The sequence below is a fragment of the Drosophila navojoa genome, chromosome 2, assembly GCF_054131105.1.
Source record: "Drosophila navojoa isolate 15081-1374.11 chromosome 2, UAZ_NAV_1.0, whole genome shotgun sequence".
NCBI classification, from domain to species: domain Eukaryota; kingdom Metazoa; phylum Arthropoda; class Insecta; order Diptera; family Drosophilidae; genus Drosophila; species Drosophila navojoa.
In genome coordinates, this window is record NC_142890.1 from 20,698,242 (window position 1) to 20,716,176 (window position 17,935).

Sequence of the window (17,935 nt, forward strand, 5' to 3'; positions counted from 1 at the left end):
GATTTGACGCAGTTGGCAATGCTGCCATTTAGAGCTTTTGAGCTTTTTGCCATTTATAATAGCTTGACTGAACTTTTAACGGATTTAGATCGTCGCGAAAAGCAAAGCAAACAATCAACGGCGCGACTTCGAGCAGTACGATTGATCAGCACAGAAAGGAAATAATATATGTACACTAGCGGAAACAATTTGAAGAAGTGTTACACTTAGCCTCTTAAACAATTTTTGTTCCCTTGAGTGCGCTATGAGTGGTGTCTTGCGTCGCGGTTCCCTGAAATTCGATTGCGTTGGCAGCTCACGGGGCAGCCTTGATTCAAACCTTTATGGCGGCTACCGCGAAACAAAGCCAGCACCAGGCACACCGGAAATAAAAGTAATTGCAATGGATTTTCGTCGCCACTCCGATGACCTAAAGAAGGTCGGCCTCATGGCTGTTGCCGTGCCAGTCGCGAGCCCTGTCAAGGATCTTAGCCAGGATGTTGATAGCGATGTTCTATCCAATTTTCTGGGCCATTATCGCAAATGGAGCTTTATGTGGACCTTTCTGCTCTGCCTCTGCCAGTTGCCCACCACATTTCATTTGTTTATGTTTGTGTTTCAGGTGAGTTTCAGTTTGTGGACTGGCAAATATTTGCACAGTTGATTGCGTCGCACACTCAAAGCCAAATTATAAATTGCCTGCGGTGTTTTGTTGTTTAGTGTTTTGTGTGGTAAGACAGATCGAGGGCAATTATGTATGGCAACAGGTTTAATAATTGATTTGCATCGGTGATGGGAAGAGAAAGTTTTACCTAATGTGATCAATCGATTGGGTGAAGTTCGTTTGATCTTTTTCATTATGAAAACATATCAAGAAATGTGTGACAAAAGATTCTTTAATACATAAGACGTAAATGAGTCCAATTAAAATACTACAATCGTATCGATCCTCAGCAGTGGACACTTCAGTAGGTCGTTAATGAGTAAGTGTAAAAAGAACTATAAAAAATATCAAGTCTCACATTCGACGCTCGCTAGTAGTCTGTTATCTTGATGAAATAGAAAACATGTGATAACATAAAAGCCCCGGGCATCATAAGTATGCGGCCCGCCGTCACTTGATAATGTTCTGGTTCTTGCTCTGTCAGCAATACGTCGAAATTAATAAATGTCAATGGGAGTGCGAATAATAATATATACTTGCAATATATAGGTATATGCTGGTATAATCTACATAAATATATACATATACATATACATGAATTATCTCAAATTTGTTAAAATTTCATGCCTTTAAGGCATTGTCGAAGTCGCGTGTGCCATGAAATCCGCTCATGATCGACCTTCGAGAAATTTGCATTGCCAGCGTTTATACCTATTTCATACGCACCCAATAGGCTTCTCAAGTTTGCAATCTGCCATCATTTGTCACAGCGAATATCTGTCAGAAACTTAGATGGATTTGCGTGCAAGTCAATTGCGAACACCGATTTGAGCACTTCGATTGTTTGATTCGGGGCACGATAATAACGATAATCGACTAGCGTGCTAATGGGCATTTCAAAAGGTAGCCAAAAACAAATATACAAATAAAAAAGAAACAAACCACAATGTACCTTGACATGAACGGTGTACGATAGAGCTTACTAAATACGAAAGAATATTGCAGCATCAAGTAGTCAAGAACTTAAGATATATGTACCTAAGTACGACTACTAACCAGTCAATAATTTCATGTTCGTAACCCCCAATCAAGGGGCCATTCTTATATGCACGGAAATAAAATTGGCTAACTAACGACCAGCTAATATTACCTAAGCTTAACTAATTAATCGATTGTATATGATGTAATATTATAAAAATTGCAATCATAAGAAACTTCATATACCTATTACTATAATTAAACTTTTATGTAAGAGAATGGTACATAAAGTACATAATTAAAAGCGGGTTACAAAAATTAGGCAGAAAAAAAATCAAAAGGGTATTTGTCAAATTCATTTTTAAGCAAGGCATTACTGTTAACCACATACATATGTCTGATATATTTGCATATTAGTAAAAACTTATGTCCATTCAGTTTGCTAACAAAATTTTGGGATCGGCATAATTTTTGATATTGTTCATTCTGACTCCGTTACCTAACCCTACCCAATCTAAATGCTACTGGGCTTTAAAATATAACTGCGATAAATATGAAACCTTACAATGTTTTAGTCACGAGCTAAGATGAGCTGACAATGCTCACACGTGCATGTCAAAGTAAAAATGTTACAATCTTACAAATGTTCTAATTATTGAAACAAATAAGAATAGAATTTGTGTGAGAATTTAAAAATATGTATATATTATTGTTCTCATATAAGTAAATATTATAAAAATTGTTAACTTAAAAATAGACATATCAAACTGAAAACACTCAGAAAGTGGTAGAAATGGCTTCACTCTTTTGCTCCAATCCCCCTTGAGATTAATGACTTGAGAGCTTAACTAAATTCAACGCTCAACTGGGTTAATTTATGCCACAGCTCGGTTCATCAGTTAAGCGCAGCTCTTTTGAGCGTCATGTCGGCTTTGTTCAATTTTATCTGAATACCCCTTTAAAAATCGTGTATGATGGCGCACCTGTGCTACAGTGACTTCCACTTCGGTTTCAACACCTGCCCGTCTAACAACTCAGTTGTAAGAGCAAAGAGCACGCTTGTGGTCCACTATAAGACCGAGGCTCTCAGCAATCACACGCATAAAAATCGAACTTTGCATATGCCTATGCTCATTGGCTGCTGTGAGTGCGTTTCTTAACTGAAAATATATATATTCGCAAACATTTTAAATCAGTTTAATTGTGTCGCAAGTGGCAGTCGGTTGACTTTGTTTTCTAATTCGATTCAAATTGAGGGCTCACAGTATGCAAACGGTCGAAATAAATACAGCTGGCGAATCGTCGCCCATGTTGCTAGCCACGCCCATGGTCGGCGACGATCAGTTGGAACTTCTCCAAATGAAGACGTTGCAACGATTGTTGGGCTCTGCAAGCCGCTGGCAGCGCATGTGGTGCGCTCTGCTATCGATCCACCAGGCCATTTGTACGTTCCACATATTCGTCTATGTGTTTCAGGTGAGTGATCCCCAGAGCCAAGACCTTACAATGGCCATATAAGTTACTTAACTGCAGTTGCACTCGCAGTCGCAATCGCAATCGCTGTCGCTGTCGCTGCGAGCGCCGTTGCACTTCAACGCCTCAATAGAGACACGAACAAGCCCCAACAACTTGTAACCTGCTTTGATGTTCTGCGAGCAATCACATAAAAACTTTAATCATGGCGTTCTGTTTGAATTGCCTCGTGTCTTGTGATAATAAATAGTCGTAGTGTAGATAAAAATTGAGCGAATGTAGCATACGAAATGTTGTTTAAAACAGCATACAACACCTTTAAAGTGTACAAAATGGTTATTATATACTGATCAAAATGAGAAATTTTCTAAATATAATCTAAAGCGCATTTAAATAAAGATATACTAATTCAATTTGTTATTCACCTTTTAATAAGAAACACATTTGTTTAAATACTCCACAAATCTCAGCAATTTCATTCGAGTCTGGTTAGACCAGCTGTCTCAATCGAACTGCGCTGAACTGGCAGAGTTCTTAAATGCCTGATATTTAACATGTATTGATAACTAACTCACCTTAACTGAAAAGTTCGATTTTCGAGCACCTTAAACTTGGCTGTGAGTTGCTGCGACTACAAAAGTTTTCAATTAATTTCCACACCCACTGATCTATATCAGGTGCTGGCTAGAGGTTGCGCTAACCAAGGTTAACTTCGAAAGGTTACTCTCGCGCCTCCAGCCAATGGTGACCGCTAAATGTGTCTAAATATATTAATTAACTAAGAATAATAAAAATAATACGCAAATATTTCTGGGCCAGTCTGTCTGCCAACGAGTTAGGTACACTGGTTACACTTCTCTTTGGAAATTTACACTTATATAAAAAGCAACCGATCTCCATTATATCAGAATATATTTGATCCATAAGTATATACCATTGCAGTAGGTTAGTAATCAAACAATGACCCTACACAATGAAGCACAATTAATAATAGGTTATCATACGTACATATAAGAAACAGACAACAGGTTTGCGAGCTCCATTGGGGAATGCTGGGGTATTTTCATCTTTCGGTATCAGTCATCTTTCATTATTCGCCTCTAAAAATATAGATGTATACATACTAAATATTAATTTAAACTTGTATGCATCAAATTCGTGATTATCAAAATCAAATCGTAAGAAAATTCTATTTTGTCTCTGAGTAGCAATATGATTTCTTAAAATAAATAATAACTTTCATTTTAATATGAGCCTATATATGATGAGCCTATATATACTTAGTGAAACTATAGTTCCTTTAAGTTTAGGAAACTTAAAATACGTAATGATCTTCACTTATTTCGCTAATCATATGAAGAGGAATTGTCGGTTGGAATTTCAAGTGTAATTGGAATCAATTAATTGTTTATTTTCAACAAAGGCTTTAAACAGTTAAGCAAACTTCAATCCAGCATTGTCTGACTACTGACCAGTGTGCCCGATGTCGTCATGATATTAAATTGCAATCAGGTGGAAAAAAAAAAAAACAAATATTAAATAAGACAAAAAAAACACACACATACTCGCAGACAACAATCGGCTCGAGCTCGTGCAAATGTATCTGCAAACCCATTCATCAAAACGACACAACTTATAAGCGGTGGTTCAGTGGGGTGGTGTGGCTTGCTGGCTGCAGCCTGGTGGAGATCATGCGGCTGAGTCCACGCTATTAAATTCTATGTTGGTTTTGTATGCAAATGCCTGAAACGTGACAAGTATGCGCCGCAACAGTTCAAACCACAAACAACGGCTAAACGGACTCACAGTTTATGGCGTGAGAGCACGGCATAGACGGATAGATAACAGCTATGTTATATGTCCACATATATAGCTCGTTAATCAAGGAAAAAGACCAACCGGCAGTTTCGCCGAGCATTAGCTTTTACTTGTGCTGTCATTAAATCGACTAATTTACTTTCCACGTGCGTCGCCATTGGTGTCGCTGCTGTTGTTAATGTTTTTGTGTTGTTTTAGTACGAACTTCAACTTGAACTTGAAACCATTTGCTTACACACAATAACAACAACACCAACTCCTAATGGAAGCACGTACGAAGCGGAGTCGAATCAACCTGTTGAACACTTGCATAGCGTATACGCTCCATGCGCCGTAGCTCAAGCCCGAATACTCATGTCCGGTGAATGACCTCCCATCTACCCCTGTTTTTCTACTCTCCTATGCCACGATATTGATGACTGTCTGTTCCACATTAAAGTCACCACATCAACATCAATCAGCCTCGCTGGCAATCCCAACCAACCAGGCAGCCGTATGTTTTCCAATTTCCCGTCTGCTATATAATAGCCATGTTCAATACTCATGAGGAGTCATTGGCCTGCATTTTATTATTTTTACATGCAATCGCTTTTTTTTACTGCCAACAGCTACATAAACTTCGCCATTGACCAGAGTGAAATTCAAATGCATGCAGCGTTAATTAATCCAATAATTCCAAGTGCCATCATAAACGCCAGTCGCCATTAGCTAATTGCATAGCCTAACATCGACTTATCGATTGCATACAAAACAAAATTATATACTCTGATATATAAGATATATAAATAATAAAAAGCAGGTATAGTTCAGACAATTCAACTTAAAGTTTCTTTATTTCAATTGCGAATTGTTTCGGTTGCAATACGTATTTTTAATTAGTTTCTTATCATTACTTCAATCTAATTCAATGAAACTAAATCCACGTGCTGTCTAAGTATTACTTAAATACATTATTACACATACAAAAAAATATCCATTCATATCTAGCTCTAAAACTACTCTAGTTGTTGCCGTTGTTCTATTAGGAACCTAAGCATATGACAAACAAATTCAATTTGAAAATAATGTTCTCAATTATAGCTATTAACGGAGTTTTCTGTATTACTATATGACCTCAAATATACCGTTTGTTATTTATGTGCAATTAAAAAATAAATTATTATTTTTGTATTTGCTGTTTTTGTTTAGGAAAAGGCTAGCATACATTTGAAATGCTTTATAAAAAATAATTATCGTAACCGACGAATTCAACTGCACTAATAGAATGAAGCTCAGTAAAGCAATGAAGCTCAGCTCTAAAGAGAGAACCTATTTAAGCGGTTATCACTTGTGGACAAAATCTAAGGAAACTGAAATCAATAAAAATTATATTACGTATAAGGAAAAGTTAAATAATATATATCATTAGGTGCGACTCGTTTCACTTGAATCTAAAAATATAAATCGATTATCTCTAATAATTATTCGAGAATACAAAAGCAAAATTTAAGCATTTTTTTAAAGTTAAGAGTATCTTCTAGTCAAATGCATTCATTTAAGCAACAAAAAGAGATGACATGAAAAATGAAATCATTAAATGAAAATAAAAAAAAAATCTTTTGTTTGTTTTTGAATGCATAATGTAGTTAATTATCCAAAAGCCAAATCGAAATAAATAAAATCAACCCGAATTAAACCCGTTTAGTATTGTATTAAAAACCTAACATTTTTATAATCAATTAATTTGGAGATTCATCGTAGATTTAGATTTAGAAAGGTGATCTCACGGCATAGAAAGCGTTTGACCAATTATTTTTATTTTTTTATTTAACTCTAAATTCTAGACTGCGCCAAAGGATTATTGGTGTGCCAGGCCAGCAAACCTTCAGAACCTGAGCATCACGGAATGGCGGAATCTCAGTCAAACCCCCAATGGCTGCCAACTGCTTGACATTGACTATAGTCAGGTGATCTTGGACAATGGACAACTAATTAATTGGCCGAGCAATACCTCTGCTATGGGATACAGAAAGTGTCAACAATTCGAGTTCTCTGACGTCGATGGCGATGCCAAGACCCTGGTGCAGGATTTCGGCTTAGTTTGTGGCAACAATATTACAAACTATGTGGAGATGTGTTTTCTGATGGGCGCAGCCGCTGGAGCCGTGCTGTCCGGCTGGATCTCGGACCGCTTTGGTCGGCGACACACATTGATGAGCTTTGTGCTTATACAAACCGTTTTCGGTAAGTCCACTAAATAGTTTATAGGGCAATCTCTGAGCAAATTGCATGTGCTGGTCTGGACCAGCAGTCCAGCCATGGCGTCTATCTTCTAAATGTCATTTAAATTAAACTTTTCAGACCACGTGTTCATGTAGGTGTGGGTGTCTGTAAAGTGCGGTATGGACTCGCAACACATGCATTTGCATTTGTCCGCAGCACAGATTTTAATTGAGTTTACATTCTTATTTACGTGCCTGGCCTTGCACCTGGCATTCCCACCTGACACCCTTATGCCCTCTCTCACTGTCTGCCTCACGTGTTTTTGCTCTCTTTCTATCCCACTGTGGCACAGGTGGTATTTTGGCCTTCTCGACATCGGTGGCCATGTTCATGTCGCTACGTGTTATAATTGGATTCGCATCAATGACCGTGACTGTTGTTAGCTTCGTGCTAGTCGTCGAGCTGGTATCCGGCAAATGGCGCACAATAATCGGCATATTAAACATTTTGCCAGTGGCCGTCTCCTATGTCCTGTCCTCTGGCATTGCCTATATGATCCGAGACTGGCGCACACTGCAGCTGGTCATATCCTGGCCATGGCTAGTCATGTTATCAATTTGGTAAGTAACCAGACTTTATTAAATATTTAAATTTCAATTGATCGATTAGGTTAAAGAATCCTGAAAATTAACTAATTTTAAATAAGTTTAAAATTCATCATTTTATTTATTTATATATAGATTTCCAACATTGGATGAGAAACAAATTTTACTTAATTTTCTGCATATATATTTAATAATAAATTTATTTAATATATATTAATATATCGTATGCCACTGTATGTTTACACACTCGTTATGTTTCTAAAAGTCAATTACTTAAACAGACTACAACTGTTTTCATACAAATCATCATTTGATTGTTCGCTGCTTTGGCTAATTATTAAATGAGTAATTAGTAAATCTTGCTAACATCTTAAACGTTCTAATCTCGATTAAAAACTGTGTTTACAGCTTGCGTTATTTATGATAAAGCTTCATTTATACATTTGTGTGCGAAGATAATATCATTTTTGATACGAAATGAAATATTTGTTTATAATTCTTTTAAAGCACGCTCAACAGGGTTTCGCAGTTAAGCGAATTATTATTAAGGTTTTTTTTTCATGTTTATTTCGAATGTCAAAGCTAAGCAAATTTTCGCTTCTGCTTTAGCTGTTAGTCTATTAATAAATCCTTAACACAACGCAATTAACTGTATAGCGCAATTTCAGACGAATTCAATCAGCTTAAAAATCTGTCCGGTTTCAAGTATAGAAATTGATATTGATATCGTTAAAACAATATTAGGAGGTTATCGAGAAATTTAAAAATAGCTCTCATATGTACTTCACTACTATTTACTGAGTATTTGCGTAGCTCTCCCATGCGGTCCCAATCAATGATCTATTTAAAATATATTAATATATTTATTTTCATATCAAGCAATTCTGAAAAAAAATGTTAGATAAGTCATATCGTTATATGTATACTAAATATTTCTTTTGTACTTACCACTCTACATATATTTATTATTATTATCAAACGAGCTTTGACAGTTTAATTCAAATTAGTATCACTATATAATATATGAGTTTTTTATTTTTAATATGGCAATCACAAAATATGGTTATATATATAAATAAACTTATATAGTTATGGATTAACTTATCACTAAGTCATTTGTCTATATGAAAGTAATGTTAAATACATAAATATCAAAATTACCTAATGGCAATTGGGACGAGTGAAACGAATCGTTAGCAACCTATTTAAGTAAACGTATTTTGTAGTTACCTGTAGCACATGTAAACAAATTCATAAATGGGTTTGCAAAGCTTTGGGTAAATATATGTAACAGATTTATATTCTGGCTTAGTGTGAGCAGCAAGTAGAACTTAATTAAAAATAATTTAGATTAATTTTGCAAATAGTCTGAAATATGTGTATATGTAAATGTAACTTTGTAGTATTGTAGGATATCTCCTAGACGTCTAATTTCCTCTCTGCGTCTTGCTTTTGTGCTTTAGTCTGTATTTGCTGAATTTATCGTTTTAAGTTCGAGCTTTCAGAATTGTTTACGAGTATGTGACTTGAAACCGCATTTAGTGCGTTAAGTCAAAAATACAAGCAAAAAGTTTAGGTAACCATTTCATTGTTATTTTCACGTTCGCATTTAACATCAAAGTGGAAACGAAATGTGTAACAAATTCCTGACAGTCACTGACCAACGATTGACAGCATTTGTTGCGTGGGATCAATTAGATTTCGAACGGACAAAGGCAACGTTCCACACATTCCTCAGTGTTTATCCCAGTTACTCAGGCAAAGCGCTCAGATTAGCCGCATTTGCAGTAGCTAAGCATTGGCATTGTTTGACTTGCTCGAAATCGAAAGAAAATGAAAAATTCCAAAGTGTCATTGGCCAGGCAATAAATACAAAGAGATGGCATTGATTCTCTATTTGCTTCAACAGGTACTGGCTGCCGGAATCTCCACGGTGGCTTCTGGCACAGGGACGCCTAGAGGAGCTGAGTCGACTGATTGAGAGCGCCGCCAAGATGAACGGCACCGTGCTGCCCAACAACTATCAAAAGATGCTGGAAGCCGCCGTACCCATAGCACTCCGACAGGACACATCCCAGACAGAAGCTGTCACCACAGTCGTTCAGGAGACAAAGATGCCCCCTGATGTACCTCACATGAATGTGCCTCACGTGCATGTAAATCCGCTTTTTGTTGTCTTTAGCAGCAAATACTGGCGCACCACTCTGCTCACTCTGATAATTTGGTTCACCCTAATTATAATCTACTTTGGCCTGACGCTGCACTTGAGCAACTTGGGTGGCAATGTCTACGTAAATAGCGCAGTAGCCGGCAGTGTGGAGTCCATTTCCATATGCATCAGCATCTTCGTAGTCATCAAAGTCGGTATCAGGCGCAGCCTGCTGGGCTACATGTTGCTGCCTGGCCTCTGCTGTCTGGCCACCAACCTGGTGCCCCAAAACGAACACAACCAGACGGGCGTCATTGCTCTCGCCACCATAGGTGAGTGTCCGATAGTGGCTAATATATATACATATTTGTATTTGTTTTTGTATGTAACCTGAATTGCCTTCCAGCCAAGTGTTTAATAGGCGCCAATAATGCCATTATACCCACCTACACGGCTATGCAGTATCCGACTATTGTTCGCAACTTTGGCGTCGGCATGGGTAACTTGGCATCAGGCATAGCTCTCATTCTGGTCCCCTCCTTGTGGCAGCTGGTAAGTTATTGAGGAACAACTATTGTTACCCTTCCAATGAATAATATCTGTTTTCTCAAACTTCTAGGAGCATTATGACGCTCTGCTTCCTCTGAATATAATGGGAGTTTGCGGTTTGATTGGCGCTGTTGCCATCATATTGATGAAGGACGTCGAATAGTTTTTATCTCTTCGTATTTGTATTTATGTTATGTACATTTCTAACTGTGATATATTGGAAATATCGGTCAATGGGCCTTCACAAAATCATTTTTCTCAGCCTTTGTCTATCATTCTCTGCTCTTTTAGTACACGTATGTTTATAAATCATTTGCATTCTAGAAGTTTTCTAATTGTTAATATTTTTGTAGACTCGGATATTTTAGATTTATTAACATTAAACGAACTTACTTTGTTCGTGATATTATGTTAATTAAAGTTCTATCTAATAACTAAGAGAAAGTGTCTTAATCATTATCATCATTGACATATATGTCTTTATCTGTCTACCTACATATATGTAGTTCATGCTCTTCTTGGTTTTTGCTTAAGATTGTGTAAATCATTTAATAAATAAGGATTAAACCCAATTAAGATTGCGAGTTCTGTTTATCTTATGTTAAGTTCCTTGAAAAATAGAATAAATAAGAATATAATTATTGGTCGATCATGATCAGATTGTGAATTCACTTCCTGGAATATAGTTTTTCTCTTAATAACTTTTTTAAAGTAAAACTACCTCAATCATAACAGAGTTTCCCAAATATCTTTCATTTATCAAGTAAATTATGTGTATAAGCTTACTGCTACATATTCGTAGCTATTTAGCCAATACTACAACCCAGTGCGCATCACTGTAAAATCACACATACGCCCTGTTGTGGTTCAAGCACAAAATGTGCTTTGTATTTCCAAAGCGCAACGCTTTTAAAAGCTGTCAAAGCTCAGAGTACAGCGCTGCCACATGTACTTATTTTTGGCTGAGAGTCGCGGTAAAATTAGTTTAAAAATTGAAGCACGTTCCCAGAGTACACATACAATTCTCAACACAAGTAATATGTATCCGAAAACCATCGTAGATTTGCAAACATTATTGCGTTCACTTTCATTTCAAGATGCGTTAACGGCTATTACTGTTTAAACGTTCACATGGCAGCGACAACACGCCTCACATAAATTTCCAGGTGTGTGTGCTGGACATGAGAGACGAAAAGCTGCGACGGGGCTATAAAACCGACTCGGCAGCTCGGGCGCCCAGCATTTTAACGTTTATCGGCTGGCCAAAAGTAACTACCTAAGCTACGACGGTCTCAAAATAAATAAAGCAGTTTAAGTTTTTCTATATCAGAAGTAGAGTCGGAGCATTGCGGAAGTGTTATACAAACGGCCACAAAATGAAACTGCAACTAGTCGCGGTAAGTTCGAAAGAGATCAACGTAAAAGCACATCGACTACAGCATTAAATACAAATGTTCACTTTGGAAAACTCACTCACTCAAAACTGCGATTGTTCGGCTGCATGTGTGCATGGGAACACCCAAGGTCGTTTGGTTTGAGGCTCGATCTCGATCTCCATCTCTGAGCACCGATTGAGACATTGGCGTTTTTATTTGCATTTAATAGAAAGTCTATGAGTGTACTTGTAGCTCAATGCAATGCAGTTCGCAATTAAATATGACCAATTGACATTTCGTTTGCCGATCATAAAAGTCAAACAGCAAACGCAACACAAATCCCTGATATCATAAATATGCGATTCAATCATTAACGATTGTCTGTTTTTATGGGTACCAAAGAATTTCAATTGAAAAAATTGGTTAACCAAGCCCTCAGGTCACAGATTTAACGAGTTTTTTCGGCTTTGTCTCCGCCCCATTGAATGACGGCAATGTGCCAACATTTTTAAAAGTGAACCAATATTGTTCAGTGGCCACAAGCGCAGTCAGCATTATCTTTGCAGCTTGCCGCTGAGGCTGTACAGATAAAGTGCTTAGTAATAAATATTTATTGGTTTATTTATGAATAGTACCATGAAACCTGTTGGGGAAAGTTAATAAAAATTCAGATATATTTGAACAATTTTCATAATTATTTTTTCTAAAAATGTTTTAACATACAAATATTATTATCAAATATATACAAATATTTCCAGACATTACATACAAATTTCTGTATAAATATAACTAGATTGCGAAAGTTTTTTAAAGTCATAAATAACCATTTCTAATTGGATTTTAATGTTACTGATTGATTGCTTGACTTGTGGGGCTTGTCCAACAATTTGGCCATAGCATTGGACTAATGGATTTTCAAATATAAAAACAACTTAATAATAGTCCAATCAGAGCAATAGTTGTCGGCAAATTGTTTGGGCATTTTAAGAGCAGTTTTATATGATTCAACAGAAAAGTGAACACGGCATATTTTATGGTGACTTGGATTATGTATCTCAAGGTCGCTTTGGCCCGGCTCACTTGCATTGGCAGAGTCCGCGAGCCACTGACCAAGTTATTTGAGATTCAGCTCAACGCACTCAAGTCGCAAGTTGCACACTTTTAATGCAAATTCTCCGCACGCACACACCCATACACACACACACACACATTTGTAGATGCAGCCACTCCAACACAACTTGAAATGCTTTTCAGATAGTCTGCTCCATAACGCAATTGGGCGTAGTGTGTTACGTAATGCACGAGTACGCTATACACTCGTAGTTACATACATATACATGTATATGTATGTGTTTATAAGCATATATTTGTATACAAGTATATATATGTATATATGGTATATGTATAAGCATAAATAAAGCGTTACATATCTGAGCTCTGAAAGTGCACTGACAACTATTTCCAGTCGAGTGAGAGATACGTTCAAGAAATCTCTGTTGAGTGCAATACAGTTTTTCGGTGTTTTCGTTCCCTTTCGGTCAATAACCCGTACAGTTGTAACCAAGGCCAAGAGTCCTTTACTTGGTTATTGTTGCTAATGAGCCATCATCCAATCAACATCGTCTTCCTCTGTCATCGCACTCGAATAAGAGCGTAGACTACGCCCACATGGCTTCATCTAGGGTTTGGCTCAAAATTAAATAAATAAGAAAAAAAATCAAGAAACATTTTGTTTTCGGTTTCCTTGAACCACGTCGTTAAGGTGCAGCCATAAAAACTAATTAAATTAAATCAAGTTCCCAAGCAGCAAAAACTACTCGCATAGTTGCAAGTGTTTGCAAAAGCGTGTAAAGCGAGCTTTATTTTCTATCTCTCTCTGTCACTCTCTTTTACTTTTGTTAATATTATAACGGCTTGCCAAATAGTTCACTTGACCAGGTAGAGTTGGGCAGCCAGCCAAGCTGCAGTTGGTCATTGGAATGCTTGGCATGAATGCCCACAAAGCAACACTAAGGAACACCCCGCTGGCCAAGAAAGCTAAGCAAATCGAACTAAGAAAATCAAAACCAAAACCAAAAACAAAAGAAAATAACAACAAACCCATTTATACAACAATATTTGTGGAGTGCATGCATAATACATATTTGCATAAGCTGAAGTCACTGTGCGTTTAATTGAGTAGCAAGAAGTGAAGTATAATTACTATACCTATATATGTATGTATGTATGAACATAGTTTACAATTTGTATACACCACTAATGTAAAGTAGATAAATGCATATTGATAAATAGATTAACCTAAATTGATCTGATATAAAAATACTTCAATATTAGTCAAATTTATATATGACAATCTATATATTTCAGAAAAAATTACTGCATGTATCCAAAGCAAAATAATCAATATAATTGATCTAATGCATTAAAAAGATTTGATAACATGTTAGCCTAAACTAAACCAGTTTTTAGAGGTCGTGTTACAGATATTATTCAACGTCAAATACTTAAAATACCTAATACTTTAAAGTACGTATATTGTTACAATATAACCATTTTGTACTATATACAGTGAGAAATTCTAAAATTACAATAGGTATCAAATCTACCATACCAAAAATTCCAATCGAAAGCAAAAGTGGTGGAGCTGCTGTGGGCATTGTTAACCTGGTGCGCTGGCCATAGCCTGATCGTAATTAAAGCGGCACCTAATTAAAAATAAACTTAATACATTGATTCAACGAGTGGTATTTTGGAAAGTATTCGAGTTCGCAATAGACGACTTCCATTGACTTGACGGCCACTTGTCCTAGACACTGACTTCTTTTTATTTTTCTGTGTACCGGAAACTCGGCGTGCTTGAGCTCAAATGGTTTCCACATGCCACGGAAAAATTCGCATAACTAACTCAATGGAGTTTTTTCTTTTGCCAGTTTGTGCCACTTTAGGTTGCCGCCAACTGCTGAGGCATGCAAATTACGCAATCCGGCCCGAGACGCCGATAACAACAACAGCAGCAACCAATATTTTCTGTTATTGTAGTTGTTGTAGGTGACGGTGGTTGGTGGTGCTGGCGCTGCTGGTTGTTGTTATGATCGATCGAACCAGCCAGGCGGGCGAGCAATTTCTGCGATTTGCTTTATGTTCCACATTTATTGCTATTGCAGTTACTTACTCCTGTTGTTGCTGTTTTTGTTGTAGCTGTTGCCGCCACAGCGTTACAATTACAAATTGTTGTTGTAACACTTAAGCGGTATATAAATGTAAACCAGTTTGTTTATGGCGACAGCGGCTTAAGAAGTGCACGACAAGCGCAAAGTCAAACGTTACACCTCGTACGTTTGTGGAACGTATGTGGAGCATACGTTTCGTAAAAATACCCGTTGCTGATTAAGTACGCACAGCTAATTAGAAGCGTGGCCAAAAGAGATCAAAAGTTGGCCACGCTGGGTTAAGCAACCGCAATAGTTTCAACAGACCACGCCTTTTATAGCCCTGCCACAATTCCACTAATGACTCTTACGATTTGCAGCTGTTGTGCAGCGTCGTTGTCTTGGCACAAGCCCAAAACTATCCGCCACGGCTGAGCATACCGGGTGCCATCCCCGTGTCGGCGCCGATACCTCAGCGCCAGCAACTGCTGCGGGTGCGTCGACCTGGAGTGACGCTACGTCAGCAACAGCAGCAGCAACAGCACTTACCAGCAGTCACGCAGCGCATTCTACTGGAGGAGCGACCCGTTACAGAGCCCCCTGAGGATGAGCAGCCAGACGCATTCCTGCCCAACCTGCTGCGCGAACAGCAGCTAGCTCAAGCACAGCAATCGCAGTTTCAGCAGGCAGCCGCAGCCTTTTTGAATGGCCAGCAACCCGTGGAGACAGCCACTCCTGTGCAGCAGCTGCTCCAGCATGAGGACACCCAGCCGACAGCAATATTGCCAGCGCCACGCTTTTCGGAACGTCCCGCTGCAGCCACGCCCATCAACCGACCATCTTTCAATGATTTTGGCATTGGACGCTTCGAAAACTCTCAGCGCTTCGATTTGTCGCGCCCAACACCCACAGCTGCAGCGGCACCACCTCAACCACAACGTGTCGCCGTCATACGCACGAGACCTGCGGCTGCAGTGCGTCCCGAGCCAGCACCTGTCTCTGTACAGCGTCCAAGACCGAAGCCTATTCAGCCACGCCCTCTCATCGATCAGAATCAGATCCAGGATGAACAGAACTCACAACAGCAACGTCGCCAACGTCCCGTCGCCCAAACCATACGCAAGTGGCGTGATGAGAACGAGGATGGTTCCATTACCTGGGGCTATGAGAACGATGATGGCTCCTTTAAAGAGGAACTCATTGGCACCGACTGCATAACCAAGTGAGTGACGAATTCGAAAATAATGAAATCATACAAATTAATTTGTCTATTGCAGGGGTACCTATGGCTACATTGATCCCGATGGCAACAAACGCGAGTACAACTATGAGACGGGAATCAAATGCGATCCTAATGCGCGCAATAATGAGGAGGATCTACAGGAGAACGGCTTCATCAATTACGAGGAAAATCGCGCTGTGTTGCCCAACGGCTTGGAAATCGATATGTCACAGCTGGGAAAGAAGAAGTCCAAGCGTCCCAACAGTATCTACAGGAACTAAGCGCACGCACGCATCCAAACTCCAGTTAGCTGTTTAAGTCAATGAGCTTTTAAGTCGTCGCCTTAATTGTACTAATCTGTAATTACGTCTGTACTTTATTATTATTGTGTGTAAAGTTTAAACTTTAAAGTGAGAAATTATATGAATAGCCTGTAGAATTCGTCAACTTAATACGGGCGCTGACGTCGCGTAGGAGGCATGCGATTTGGAGGCGTTATCGATATATCCAGGAAGTCACCAATATTGAACTTTGCCTGAGCAAGCGTCTTATTGTCGTCGATGCCCTTCTGGCCTGTACAGGTCACACCGATTTCACGCATTTGAAAGTGATTGTTGCGATAATTGGGGAAGACAATAGCAAAGTCAAAGTAGGTGCCCTTTTTCCGCGTATCTGGATTCACATCTCGCACAAGTGAGGTGAGCTCATGCAGCGTCGCATCCTGCCAGGTGTAGATTTGCAGCTCGTTGGTGGGCACGTTGCCGTACATGTACTCCGAGACAGAATGATGCCGTCCCGTGGAACAGAATACTCGCAGCAGCAGCGGGCAGGTCTGCAATGATAGCGAGAAGAGGAAGCATATAAACCAAAATAGCCGGCATTCGTGTTCGCCATATGATAATTGTGACAAACCTTCTCGCGATCGATTTGCTTGACCTGCGTCTTTTCCTCCACAATCATTGACTCAACATTGGCCATGTTGTATTTGGTCTTGTTTTATTTGAATTATCTTTAAACGCTAGAGTTGAAAACAAATATGAATTAAACGCACCACCAAATAATAACAACTAGTGGTGAGACACTCTATGTAACTGTTAGCAAGTCACGGTTACATGACACATCACTAGATACTTGAAATAAATGTTGTTACATTATTTTTATATTAAAATTTTCGCATAGGTAACAATTTAAAAATTAAATTAAAGTCCAGTAGATAATTAATATAGATTTTATGACTTATCTGTTTAAGTAAATAATCAATTATCTCATCGCTAGCATACGCTGTGCGATGAAGTCGGCTGCACTGTGTCAGCTGTTAAACCAAATTGGTATTTTTTAAAAATAGTACCACTAACCAGAGAGCACATAGACCGGACACGTAGTGTAAAGTGTTTTGCACACTTATTTTCGAGGGTAATCTCCCAGTCAACTTCGTATTTGCTCGGCTCATCACTTTTAGGGGTCGGACTACAAAAATATGCGAGAGCACAATCATTTCGCTTTATGCGCTCGACCCAGATGGTCGATGGTTGAACAAAAGATCCCTCTGCGCTCAATGTTTCCCTTGCTCTCTCTCTCTCTCTCGATGCTCTTTGCTCTCTCAAATGTGTATATGTGTGTATGCATGTGAGCACAAGCAGCAGCTCTGAGCTGCCAGCTCACGAAAATTGAAATTTCTTCGCAGCAAGAACCCATGCCTTCCCTTCTGTGTGAAGAGTATACCGAACTTATCAAACTGTTTGCCAAGCTCGTACAAAATATGTATATGTGT

The 17,935-nt window shown here is 38.6% G+C and overlaps 3 protein-coding genes across 4 annotated transcripts; 2 read left to right on the forward strand and 1 right to left on the reverse strand.

The window, feature by feature from the left end:
- The first annotated feature begins 10 nt into the window (after positions 1-10).
- Positions 11-10,669, forward strand: LOC108660017 (organic cation transporter protein). 2 transcript variants are annotated; one of them, XM_018113225.3, is made up of 6 exons: positions 11-601; positions 6,736-7,135; positions 7,467-7,734; positions 9,629-10,200; positions 10,275-10,420; positions 10,488-10,669. In XM_018113225.3, exons 1-6 carry the CDS (start codon positions 245-247, stop codon positions 10,578-10,580), a joined length of 1,836 nt encoding a protein of 611 aa, XP_017968714.1. In that variant the 5' UTR covers positions 11-244; the 3' UTR covers positions 10,581-10,669. The 2 variants fall into 2 exon arrangements, with proteins under 2 accessions (XP_017968714.1, XP_017968715.2); XM_018113226.3 differs by lacking the exon at positions 11-601 and adding an exon at positions 2,790-3,097.
- A 970-nt stretch (positions 10,670-11,639) lies between these two features.
- On the forward strand, positions 11,640-16,603 carry LOC108660020 (uncharacterized). The gene is made up of 3 exons (XM_018113228.3): positions 11,640-11,814; positions 15,323-16,164; positions 16,220-16,603. Exons 1-3 carry the CDS (start codon positions 11,794-11,796, stop codon positions 16,443-16,445), a joined length of 1,089 nt encoding a protein of 362 aa, XP_017968717.1. The 5' UTR covers positions 11,640-11,793; the 3' UTR covers positions 16,446-16,603.
- On the reverse strand, positions 16,508-17,266 carry Bin1 (histone deacetylase complex subunit SAP18). The gene is made up of 2 exons (XM_018113230.3): positions 17,077-17,266; positions 16,508-16,996 (listed from the first exon to the last, which is right to left on the reverse strand). Exons 1-2 carry the CDS (start codon positions 17,140-17,142, stop codon positions 16,613-16,615), a joined length of 450 nt encoding a protein of 149 aa, XP_017968719.1. The 5' UTR covers positions 17,143-17,266; the 3' UTR covers positions 16,508-16,612.
- Positions 17,267-17,935: the final 669 nt, after the last annotated feature.

Excerpts from the sequence above, each read along its gene's own strand:
- LOC108660017 (XM_018113225.3), top strand. The coding sequence starts at position 245 with ATGAGTGGTGTCTTGCGTCGCGGTTCCCTGAAATTCGATTGCGTTGGC. Across the intron at positions 602-6,735 it reads TGTTTATGTTTGTGTTTCAG|ACTGCGCCAAAGGATTATTG; the intron begins GTGAGTTTCAGT and ends TCTAAATTCTAG. Across the intron at positions 10,421-10,487 it reads TCCCCTCCTTGTGGCAGCTG|GAGCATTATGACGCTCTGCT; the intron begins GTAAGTTATTGA and ends TCAAACTTCTAG.
- Bin1 (XM_018113230.3), bottom strand. The coding sequence starts at position 17,142 with ATGGCCAATGTTGAGTCAATGATTGTGGAGGAAAAGACGCAGGTCAAG. Across the intron at positions 16,997-17,076 it reads AGCAAATCGATCGCGAGAAG|ACCTGCCCGCTGCTGCTGCG; the intron begins GTTTGTCACAAT and ends CTATCATTGCAG.
- LOC108660020 (XM_018113228.3), top strand. The coding sequence starts at position 11,794 with ATGAAACTGCAACTAGTCGCG. Across the intron at positions 11,815-15,322 it reads TGAAACTGCAACTAGTCGCG|CTGTTGTGCAGCGTCGTTGT; the intron begins GTAAGTTCGAAA and ends TACGATTTGCAG. Across the intron at positions 16,165-16,219 it reads GGCACCGACTGCATAACCAA|GGGTACCTATGGCTACATTG; the intron begins GTGAGTGACGAA and ends TGTCTATTGCAG.